We start from the raw sequence: 12,150 nt of genomic DNA, 5'->3' as shown, positions 1-12,150 counted from the left end.
TCCATTCTCATCGCCACCCCGCCTCACATGAAATGGCACCCCCCCTTCCCCCACGCACGCGTAAGGTAGCACTGGGAAAAGACAACAAGGGCCACATTCATTCACACAGTCTCTAGCAGTCATGTGTAATGCACCGAAACCTTAGCTCCCTTTCCACATCCAGGGCCCACTACACTTTCCATGATTTACCCCAGATGCTTCACATGCCCTGGGTCAATCCATTGACAGCATGCTGACCCCGGTATACCACATTGTTCCAATTCACTCTTTTCCTTGCACGCCTTTCACCCTCCTCTGTGTTCAGGCCCCGATCGCTCAAAATCCTTTTCACTCAATCCATCCATCTCCAGTTTGGTCTCCCACTTCTCGTTCCCTCCATGTCTGACACATATATCCTCTTTGTCAATCTTTCTTCACTCATTCTCGCCATGTGACCAAACCATTTCAATACAACCTCTTTTGCTCTCTCAGCTACACTCTTTTTATTACCATGCATCTCCCTTACTCTTTCATTACTTACTTGATCAAACCACCTCACACCACATATTGTCCTCAAATATCTCAATTACAACACATCCACCCTCCTCTGCACAACCGTATCTATAGCCCATGCCTCGCAACTATATAGCATTGTTGGAACAACTATTCCTTCAAACATACCCATTTGTGCTCTCCAAGATAACGTTCTCACCTTCCACACATTCTTCAAGGCTACCAGAACCTTTGCCCCTTCCCCACCCTATGACTCACTTCTGTTTCCATGGTTCCATCTGCTGCTAAATCCACTCCCAGATATCTAGAACACTTCACTTCCTCCAGTTTTTCTCCATTCAAACTTACCTCCCAATTAACTTTTCCCTCAACCCAGTAGAACCTAATAATCTTGCTCTTATTCTTATTTACTCTCAGCTTTCTTCTTTCACACACTTTACTAAACTCAGGCACCAACTTCTGCAGTTTCTCACCCAAATCAGCCACCAGCGCTGTCTCATCAGTGAACAACAGACTCACTTCCCAAGCCCTCTCATCCACAACAGACTGCATACTTGCCCCTCTCTCCAAAACTCTTGCATTCACTTCCCTAACAACCCCATCCATAAACAAATTAAACAACCATGGAGACATCACGCACCCCTGCTGCAAACCAACATTCACTAGGAACCAATCACTTTCCTCTCTTCCTACTTGAACACATGCCTTACATCCTTGATAAAAACTTTTAACTGCTTCTAGCAACTTAACTCCCACACACTCTCAATACCTTACACAGAGCATCTCTATCAACTCTGTGATATGCCTTCTCCAGATCCATAAATGCTACGTACAAATCCCTCTTTTTTCTAAGTATTTCTCACATACATTCTTCAAAGCAAACACCTGATCCACACATCCTCTACCTTTTCTGAAACTACACTGCTTTTCCCCAATCTGATGCTCTGTACATGCCTTCACCCTCTCAATCAATTCCCTCCCATATAATTTCCCAGGAATACTCAACAAACTTTTTTTTTTTTTTTTTTTTTTTTTTTTTTTTTTTTTTTTATACCTCGTCGCTGTCTCCTGCGTTTGCGAGGTAGCGCAAGGAAACAGACGAAAGAAATGGCCCAACCCCCCCCATACACATGTACATACACACGTCCACACACGCAAATATACATACCTACACAGCTTTCCATGGTTTACCCCGGACGCTTCACATGCCTTGATTCAATCCACTGACAGCACGTCAACCCCTGTATACCACATCGCTCCAATTCACTCTATTCCTTGCCCTCCTTTCACCCTCCTGCATGTTCAGGCCCCGATCACACAAAATCCTTTTCACTCCATCTTTCCACCTCCAATTTGGTCTCCCTCTTCTCCTCGTTCCCTCCACCTCCGACACATATATCCTCTTGGTCAATCTTTCCTCACTCATTCTCTCCATGTGCCCAAACCATTTCAAAACACCCTCTTCTGCTCTCTCAACCACGCTCTTTTTATTTCCACACATCTCTCTTACCCTTACGTTACTTACTCGATCAAACCACCTCACACCACACATTGTCCTCAAACATCTCATTTCCAGCACATCCATCCTCCTGCGCACAACTCTATCCATAGCCCACGCCTCGCAACCATACAACATTGTTGGAACCACTATTCCTTCAAACATACCCATTTTTGCTTTCCGGGATAATGTTCTCGACTTCCACACATTTTTCAAGGCTCCCAAAATTTTCGCCCCCTCCCCCACCCTATGATCCACTTCCGCTTCCATGGTTCCATCCGCTAACAGATCCACTCCCAGATATCTAAAACACTTCACTTCCTCCAGTTTTTCTCCATTCAAACTCACCTCCCAATTGACTTGACCCTCAACCCTACTGTACCTAATAACCTTGCTCTTATTCACATTTACTCTTAACTTTCTTCTTTCACACACTTTACCAAACTCAGTCACCAGCTTCTGCAGTTTCTCACATGAATCAGCCACCAGCGCTGTATCATCAGCGAACAACAACTGACTCACTTCCCAAGCTCTCTCATCCCCAACAGACTTCATACTTGCCCCTCTTTCCAAAACTCTTGCATTCACCTCCCTAACAACCCCATCCATAAACAAATTAAACAACCATGGAGACATCACACACCCCTGCCGCAAACCTACATTCACTGAGAACCAATCACTTTCCTCTCTTCCTACACGTACACATGCCTTACATCCTCGATAAAAACTTTTCACTTTTTATTCTCCCTAAAATTTGATTATACTCTCTCACCCCAACTCTCATTTGCCCTCTTTTTCACCTCTTGCCCCTTTCCCTTGACCTCTTGCCCCTTTCTTTTATACATCTCCCAGTCATTTGCACTATTTCCTTGCAAAAGTTATCCAAATGACTCTCTCTTCTGTTTCACTAATAATCTTTCTTCTTCATCCCACCACTCACTACCCTTTCTAATCTGCCCACCTCCCACCTTTCTCATGCCACAGGCATCTTTTGTGCAAGCTATCATTGCCTCCCTAAATACATCCCATTCCTCCCCCACTCCCCTTATGTCATTTGCTCTCACCTTTTTCCATTCTGCACTCAATCTCTCCTGGTACTTCCTCACACAAGTCTCCTTTTCAAGCTCACTTACTCTCACCACTCTCTTCTTTTTTGAAAACCTCTACAAATCTTCACCTTCATCTCCACAAGATAATGATCAGACATCCCTCCAGTTGCCCCTCTCAGCACATTAACATCCCAAAGTCTATCTTTCACCTGCCTATCAATTAAAACGTAATCCAATAATGCTCTCTGGCCATCTCTCCTACTTTCATATGTATACTTGTGTATATCTCTCTTTTTAAACCAGGTATTCCCAATCACCAGTCCTTTTTCAGCGCACAAATCTACAAGCTCTTCACCTTTTCCATTTGCAGCATTGAACACCCCATGTACACCAATTGTACCCTCAACTGCCACATTACTCACCTTTGTATTCAAATCACCCATCACTATATCCCGATCTCTTGCATCAAAGCTGCTTACACACTCACTCAGCTGCTCCCAAAACACTTGCCTCTCATGATCTTTCTTCTCATGCCCAGGTGCTTAGGCACCTATAATCATCCATCTCTCTCCATCCATTTTCAGTTTTACCCATATCAATCTAGAGTTTACTCTTTTACACTCTATCACATACTCCCACAACTCCTGATTCAGGAGTAGTGCTACTCCTTCCTTTGCTCTTGTCCTCTCCCAAATCCCAGAATTTACTCCCAAGACATTCCCAAACCACTCTTCCCCTTTAACCTTGAACTTCGTTTCTCTCAGAGCCAAAACATCCCCAGAGATATGGGAGAAAGAATACTTCCCATGCGCTTCCCGCGTGTTGTAGAAGGCGACTAAAGGGGACGGAAGGGTGGGCTAGAAGCCCTCCCCTCCTTGTGCTTTTAATTTTTTAAAAGGGGAAACAGAAGGAGTCATGTGGGGAGTGCTCATCCTCCTCGAAGGCTCAGACTGGGGTGTCTAAATGTGTGTGGATGTAACCAAGATGAGAAAAAAGGAGAGATAGGTAGTATATTTGAGGAAAGGAACCTGGATGTTTTGGCTCTGAATGGGAATTGTTTACAAAAAGTCCCTGTGACAGAGCTATCCAGTTTGTATAGACCATCACAAATATGAATGTTACAGTTCTTTGTGTATTTGATAATAGAAGATTCAGTGATACTTCTCATGGTGAAGGAATTACTTAATTAGGTAATAACTGAATTAGCATCACTCCAGCCAATACATTGGTCATAGATTTTAAATGATTAAACAAAGCATTTGATTCTTGTCTAATTCTCATACTACATTTATGTTGTGAGTGGCTGCATTACTTTCCAAAAGAAAGAACAGGGGAAGAAGCAAAGTGAAGAATTTCCCTTTATGGCTGTCTTCTTTTCTTGACGCTTTCTTTCTCACGCAGGAAATGGCAAGTATATATGAAAACATCGATATATATCATAGCCTAAACCAGGTACACAATTTCTTGACAAACCCCCTAGAGGTGAATGAACAGCTGGGTTGACTGAGTACCCCAACTAGGATTCAATCTTATGTGCTCGATCCCAGTTGGCCTTTGAATGTGTCATGGTCAACAGTGTTAACCATAACACTACAGAGGTCAAAAATTAAGCCATAAACCAACATAACAGCTAAACAAGAAAGTAGTGACAAACAAAATCCACCCTGTATCAACTGCTCACCTACCCTTAATTCCCACTTATACAAGCAGTGTATTTAAATCTGTCAAGAATTCTCCTGGTGCATGCCCTGACAACATATTAAACTTTCACATAAATCACTGGCCCATCAAAGCAGTTGCAGGTATCTCCAACTACTCCTTATACAACAGAATCCCAAAGATATGGAAACTCCAAAATAATACCAGTTTTAAAATCCTCCATAGCACCCAACTCCCCCTCCCTTTACTGTCTTAAATTACTTCTAACCTCATTATCTAAACTCAGAAAAACTGATTCATAGCAGAATCAAACAAAATGTCCCTCTGTCACCCACACACCATGGCTTCAGGACCCAACCATTCCACCCCCACATACACACCATCACCACACATTTCTTATATTGCTTCAACCAACCACAGCTCTCCTTCCATACAGTTCTTGTGGCAGTAGACATCAACAAAGTATTTGACATTGTCTCCAGCACTTCACACAAAAGGTACTTGGCACCACCCTTGACAATAAGTGGTTGGCCAATTTCATTGCCAGTTGCCATGTCAGAGTCTATCACAATGGTTTCAACTGTGAAACAAACTCTGTAATGGAGTTTCACAAACAGCTGTTCTTTTTCCAGCCCTCTTCATTCCAATCTGACATGACTTCCCATTACCTAAGCAAACAAAAACATGAAGGTCCTCTCATATGCAGATGACCTCACAATCACATCACATCACCCTGACACCATAGTAACTGTGACAAACATGCAGCAATTTATTGCACACTTGGAACAGTGGCTCACCAAGAACAGTGTCACCACTTACGTCTTAAGACACTCTTTTAACCCTATGCAGATATAAATCCACCTCACACTCTCCAGTCACCTTGGATGAACAGTCACACCTACTGGAGACCCCCTCCCCTACACACACGCACATACCCACACAAATGTACACTCGCCCACACAAACTCTCTCTCTCTCTCTCTCTCTCTCTCTCTCTCTCTCTCTCTCTCTCTCTCTCTCTCTCTCTCTCTCTTTGACCACTAAACAAGTGACCTCCTAACTCACTTTTAAACTCCATGCCACCAGATATACACCCATCAGAAACCACACTCTGCAAACAAACAAGAGTCACACTTTCCTCTCTTTGCTTCTACATCACTTATCCCACTTTATAGATAGTTTCGACATATCCCAAAACCTTTCATGCCTATGATGCAACTACAACAATGAAAACACTGAGTACTTACTACACGCTTGCTCTCATTCTCTGCACTATGATTATGCACACACAGCATTACTACACTTTATGACTTGTAGTGCCAGCTTGTGGACATGACCAGATTCCTAAGAGCTACAGGAACCTCATAAATGTAGAAGGGACAACTGGGGCAGGAAGTATGCATGACAATTATGATTACAGTATAATTGAACTGGCTAGGGGACAATCCCTTTCTGATAGTTATGTGGACATTTTCATAATGAAATTAAATGACATCAGGTAACTTAGACCTGTCTGGTCATCTTTGCATTGATGAAATATCTAGAAAAATGAGGTTTGAATTTCATAGCTTAATTTCTTCTTTGGTAATCTATTTGTTATTTAAGAAATAAGTAGATTGAATTAACCTTTCTTGAAAACTAACATCCTCCGTATTATTTATGTTTTGTAGTTTTTGTGGAGTGCTTTTAAGGGGAAAAAAATCATATGTAAATGGAAAAACCTAAAATATTCTTAATTGATTGTGTTTGATTATTGAGCAAGGAAATAGAAGACTAACTTGATTATACTTTATATGGAAGCAATTCTTATTACCTCTTGGAATTATAAGTAGTAGCCTTGTATCATTTACTGTATTTTTAGCTTTGATCTAAATATTTTAGATGGTTTTAAGAAGGAATATGCATTGCTCTAACTTGATCTTTTTCCTTCAGTGTTCTGTCAGCTCCTGGAGTCAGCTTAGAAAGTTCACCTGTCTCATATGAGATACAGACTTCAACTTCCATTCCACCTCTCCTTACTCATCAGAGACCTTTAGAAATTATGTGCACTGTGCAGGATCTTTTGGCTAATGTGTCTTGCAACAGTGATATTCATATTGTTTCCTCACCAGAAGAGGAATGTTGTAACAATAATGCATCAGGTGAAATAAGTAATGGAGCAAGAAAAAATGAGGTGCCAGAAGAAAACCATGAATTAAGTCCAAGTTCTCTTGAAAGAAGTGTTACAAGAGAACTCAACAGAAGATTATCTTCTGCAGAATTTCAAGATGTAATTGAAACAAAGCAGATTTCTTCTGAAGTAGGAACAAATGAACAGAATGAAAATGAATTAAGAATGACTGAAAAGTGCTATACTCAGTCAGTACCCAGTGAAAAATGCCATAATCAGGTAGGAATGCATGAAAATTATCTTAAAAAGATAGAAATTAACCTGCTTCAGAACCAAATAGGAGCAAGTGAACTGCCAAGTCAACTGGATGAGAGCAGTAACTCTGTATGTACTCCTCACTCTGTAGGCAATGAAAACATTCCATGTAGTTTAATAGTTCATGATGCATGTAGATACTCTAGTCCCAACAATATTGGTCTTCCCTATAAATCAAAAAGTTCAAGCCAGACCAGCTTGAACAGTATACAAACAAGTGGGAGTCAGTGTAGAAGTGCCAGTGTATTAAGGACAAGTGTGAAAAGGAAGGACCGTACAGTTTCAGATACAGATATGAGACTGACTTCATTACCTCAGCTCACCACTAGTACTGTAAATATCACCTCTAAATCTCAGGATGACAATAATGAATATTTTGAAGATCCCGATACCATAAAATCTCATGTACCTAATGTAGAATTAGCAGTGATTGACAGGATGCACATCATAGAGACAGAATCATCTGGGATGAGTTCTGAAGGTCACTCTGATTATGAAAATATTTATGAAGGGAAGGACAATCTTAGGAGAAATCTACCACCTAAACCCTCAAACTTAATTGTCCAAAATTTAAATGAAACTCAGACCACTCAGTCATCTGTGCCGCATGATTATGAAAATATTTGTGCTGTAAATATCAATAGAGAAATGTGGGGGGTCAGACACTGGAAAACTTATTCAGACATTGAAGATAGAATCCATGATAATAGTACTTATAAGGAGAGGCTTCAAATGCTGGACAGTACCTTAGCATCTAGTCATCAGTCAGAGTACTCTGCTTTCAAAAGTATTTATGCACGAAGGTCTGTTAGTATGGTTGATGATAGTGAATCAGTTTTGTCCAGATCATTGCCTGATCTAAGTGCACTCCGGTTAGAAACTTGTCATGAAGAACCAGAGGAAGAAGTTAAAGAGGCATGTGCTTCAGTTGAAGTACAGTGTGATAACAGACTTATGGATGTACTCAATCAACTTAGAGCCAACAGACCTATTAATAAATCAAACTCCTTTGATGATATTCCAAATTATGAATCAATATGGATAGGAGATGTAGAAAAGCCAGAGCATGACAATATATCCTCTCATATGACCTCCTCGACAAGCAGATCCTCACTTGTTGTTACAATTGGAGATGTCCATGCAAAAGAATCTCTTTGCAATCTTTATTACTCTACTATGTCTGATCTTTCATTCAGATATTACAGTGAGAGATTGAGGAAAAACAACTCTGTAGGTTCTCTTGCTTCTAAACGAAGTATACGAGATGTCTCTAGAGAAATGATACGTGCTATTTCTGTACCAGATAACAAAACATTATTAGAAGTTAGTGAACTTATAGAAGAACAAAGGAAGTTGGAAGAAAACATACAATCAGTTGATCAAGTGCAGGCTGTTGACTCAACAGATTTAAAGATAGAGTCACTGCATTGTGACTCAGGAGTCACACCAGTAAGGTCTGAAGTTTGTACCCAACCTAGACGCAAGTTTTCCCTTTTGCGTGAAAGATTTGAGCATCCAAATTGGGCATTACAGAAATCACCTTTAAAACAAAGACAGCCAGCTCAGAGAAGAAATTCTCTCCAAGATCGTACAGCAAAGGCCTTACAAGCAGGCATGAAAGTATTTAGGAGACCTAGAGTTCATGTTATAACACCAAGAAAGGGAGATGATTGTAAAGATACACCTCGTCTTAAAAGTCCTTTTAAGTCTAAGAATAGCACTTCATCTACTCCAGCAATTAAGGTTAATGTGGAAACTCCTACAGAGTCTAAACCAAAGTCTAAGGTTGAAAGTGAAGTAGGAAAATCAATAGTTCAAAGAACACCACATATTAAAACTCCAACAGATTGCAGGCTGACGAAAAGAACACCAAAAACAAGCACACCTGACAGTGCCAAACAGGTTACTTTGGGAAAGGTTTCTTCAGCAGTGGACCCAAGCAATATGAAAAAGGTAACTGAAGGACCAAAGACAAGTACTCCAGAAGGAAATAAACAGGTGCCTCAGGTAAGCATTCTTAGTGCTGTGTCGAGTGTAGTTCCCTCTCCAGAAAACCATCAGCCAAGGATTCCTCTATCTGAAAATCTGCATCAGAATAGAATAAGCTCTAGATCTTTGGCTATGCAGGTTATCCAGGAAACTGAATATGCCCAAAAGGTTACTCATCAAGGGCCTCTGTGTAATAAAATCGTACTTGGACAGAGGACCTCAAAGTTACCTGCATGTGATGAAAATAGTCAGGAAATTCAGTATGCAACTTCTTCATCAAGTCTTCAAAATTCACAGAATTTTTTGAATGTAAAAACAGCATGGACACCTTCACAGGATGATAATAAATTTTCTAATAACCAGGCAATGTTTTCTGGAGCTTTGGGTCTTCCTCAGTTTTATCCTGACGCCAGAACAACTATAATTAGTGTTGCTGAAACCACTGAAAGCCCCCGCAGTCAACAGAATATCTCCATTAGTCGTATCATTCTCTCGTCTCCTCAGTCACCCAAATTTAATATGCAGAAGTCAACTTTATCACCTAACTCAAAAATATTTTCAAGAAGAATATAATGTACATTGAATTTTATAGAGAATATATTTTTCTAATAACTCCTCATTATGTATATCATACTTACCTCTTTATAAAGATTTTTTATTTATTACCTCTTCATTTAACTATTTATATCATATTCATGCACTGTAATATAGGATAACTCAGGCAGAACCTACTCCATAGATTACATTCTTAGCATAAATCTGTATATTCCTCCATCAAGATATCTCTTTCATACAGTCTCATCAGGTTCCATATTACTATTGGCCTTTACCTGTTATCTCCCACTTACCTCAGTTAGATGTTTACACCAAATTACTTTTTTGATAATTTCCATTCCACCATAGTGCTCCATCTTTTTTGTTCACCCCTAACTTGATATTCAGATCACAGACTAATGTTTATGAAATGTTTGCACTCAAATAAACCAGAATGCACTTACACAGTAACTCATGCTTCATGAACACATTAGTTCAAGTAAAACTTGAAAAATGTTTTGACACCTAATGATGTTTAAACTTCCTTGCCTTTCAACAGAATTGTATCCCTGTATCCAGTGTACTTACCTATAAGGTTTAAGAATAATAGGCTTTGATATTTTTGTAAGTACTTTTCAGTTGAAAACTAGAGTTTCACCATCAGTTGTGCATTTTTATGTTTCTTATTATATGTTGAAAGTAAATAACAGGTGGATCATTGCTATTGAAAGTTGGTCAAAAATGTTTTCTTGTTCCATGACAGACAACAAGAGTTCACATGCATTGAGATATGCATGAATGTGTTTTCGTCTTTGTAAGCCATGCTTCATGAATATACAGTAGTTCAAGTAAAACATTTGAAAAATGTTTTGACACCTAATGGTGTTGAAATTTTTTTGCTTTTCAACAGGATTGTATCCCTGTTTTCAGTGTAATGACCCATAAGGTTCAAGACAGAAAGGCATTGATATTCTCGTACTTACTTTTCTGTTGAAAAGTAGTCTCGCCATCAGGTATGCAGTTGTATCTGTTTCTTATTGAGTGTTAGATCATTATTATTGAAAGTTAGTTGATAGTGTTTTCATGTATGTGACAGTGCAGACAGTGAGATATGCATGAGTATGTTTTTAACTCTGTAAGTATGTCTTTATTTCTCTGCTTATGTGTGTTTAGAATAAATTGGAGCAGTGTGTTATATATGGAGCATCATGCTGTTAGTGGATTGAACCAGGGCATATGAAGTAACCAGGGAAAATCAATGAAAGGTCTGTTGGGCCTGGTTGTGGATAGGGGGCTGTGGTTGTAGTGCATTACACGTGACAGCTAGATAGTGGATGTGAGTAAATGAGGCTTTTCATCTGTTTCTGGTGCCATCTTGCGAACAAGTATGAAAAAACAAATTATTTGTACTTATCTGTACATACTGTAATTATCTATAAGAACTGTAGAGAGAGTGAATTCCACACTTGTAGGGGCCCCAGTCTCGTAATTATCTCTACTATCATATATCTTTTTAAATGTATATATACTGTTGAGGTATATGGCAACCCTACATAGCATGTGCCATAAGTGCATCAGTTACCTCCCAGCAACCACCCCAGAAAATGCTGTGCACTAGCCCTCCAAAAGTTTACTCTAGTTCCATTCACTTACTCCTGCCCTCCATTGTTAAGTTATAGTTTACCTGTAAAACAGTTTGTAAAGTGATTATAAGTGTTTAGAAATTTTCTGTTGGTGTATTTAACAATATTTCACTAGTTCAAACATTAATTGTCATTTGTATGTGAACTGCTGTTGTGTCTCACAATAAATGTCCTTCTCGGCATACAATGAATATCTTATCCCTGTGTGAAAGTGATGCAAAGTGTTGTTATAGAAGTGTGTTATATTTCAGGATATGTAGGCTCTTGTAACACACAACATTTGCATATTGCAAAGCATACAAGCAACACCTTGCATTATGATTTTCCCTCTGCTACCTCTTCTTCCTAGCCAGGGCCAAGTGGTGCATAGCAACTACAAATAGTGCAATGATCTATTCCCCTTATGCTATCACCACTGCCCAACCTACCGTAACTCCCTCAAGCATAGAACATCACACCTAAAGGTAAGATTGTCATGAAATATAATTTCATTGTTTCTGTATAATACTACAAAGATTATATTTATATATTTCCAGAATGTTGTGTCACAGTACACTACATGGAGATGGATTTTTCTCCAATATCATTTACAGCCAAATTATAGTTGACAGCAAAATTCTAAAACCACCAAAACATACCTAGACATTTATACTAACCAGTGGAATAATAAGCATTAAGAAAAATGTAAAAGTAATGGCAAAAACTGAAGAGATAGTGAACAGTTTTGGAAACTTGTTAATATTTTTTTCAGCCTTAGTCTTACTCATATCTAATTTCACCAAAGTAAAGGTTAAAAATGTTATATAGCACTTTCTGTACTTTAATTTTTGTTACTGGTGAAAATACTAGTTGAGCATACTGA

At 39.3% G+C, this 12,150-nt stretch overlaps 1 protein-coding gene across 1 annotated transcript in view; it reads left to right on the top strand.

The window, feature by feature from the left end:
- Window positions 1-11,472, top strand: part of LOC139749131 (uncharacterized) — a 93,680-nt gene extending 82,208 nt beyond the window's left edge. The window contains exon 8 of the mRNA XM_071662752.1: window positions 6,630-11,472. Coding sequence (XP_071518853.1) covers window positions 6,630-9,684 — 3,055 coding nt within the window. The 3' untranslated portion in view covers window positions 9,685-11,472. The remainder of the gene's footprint in view (window positions 1-6,629) is intronic.
- The last annotated feature ends 678 nt before the right edge of the window (window positions 11,473-12,150 follow it).

The sequence above is a fragment of the Panulirus ornatus genome, chromosome 6 (assembly GCF_036320965.1).
Source record: "Panulirus ornatus isolate Po-2019 chromosome 6, ASM3632096v1, whole genome shotgun sequence".
Classification (NCBI taxonomy): Eukaryota; Metazoa; Arthropoda; class Malacostraca; order Decapoda; family Palinuridae; genus Panulirus; species Panulirus ornatus.
The sequence above is the reverse complement of the archived record's forward strand: the minus strand, read 5'-3'. Positions and strand labels throughout refer to the sequence as shown.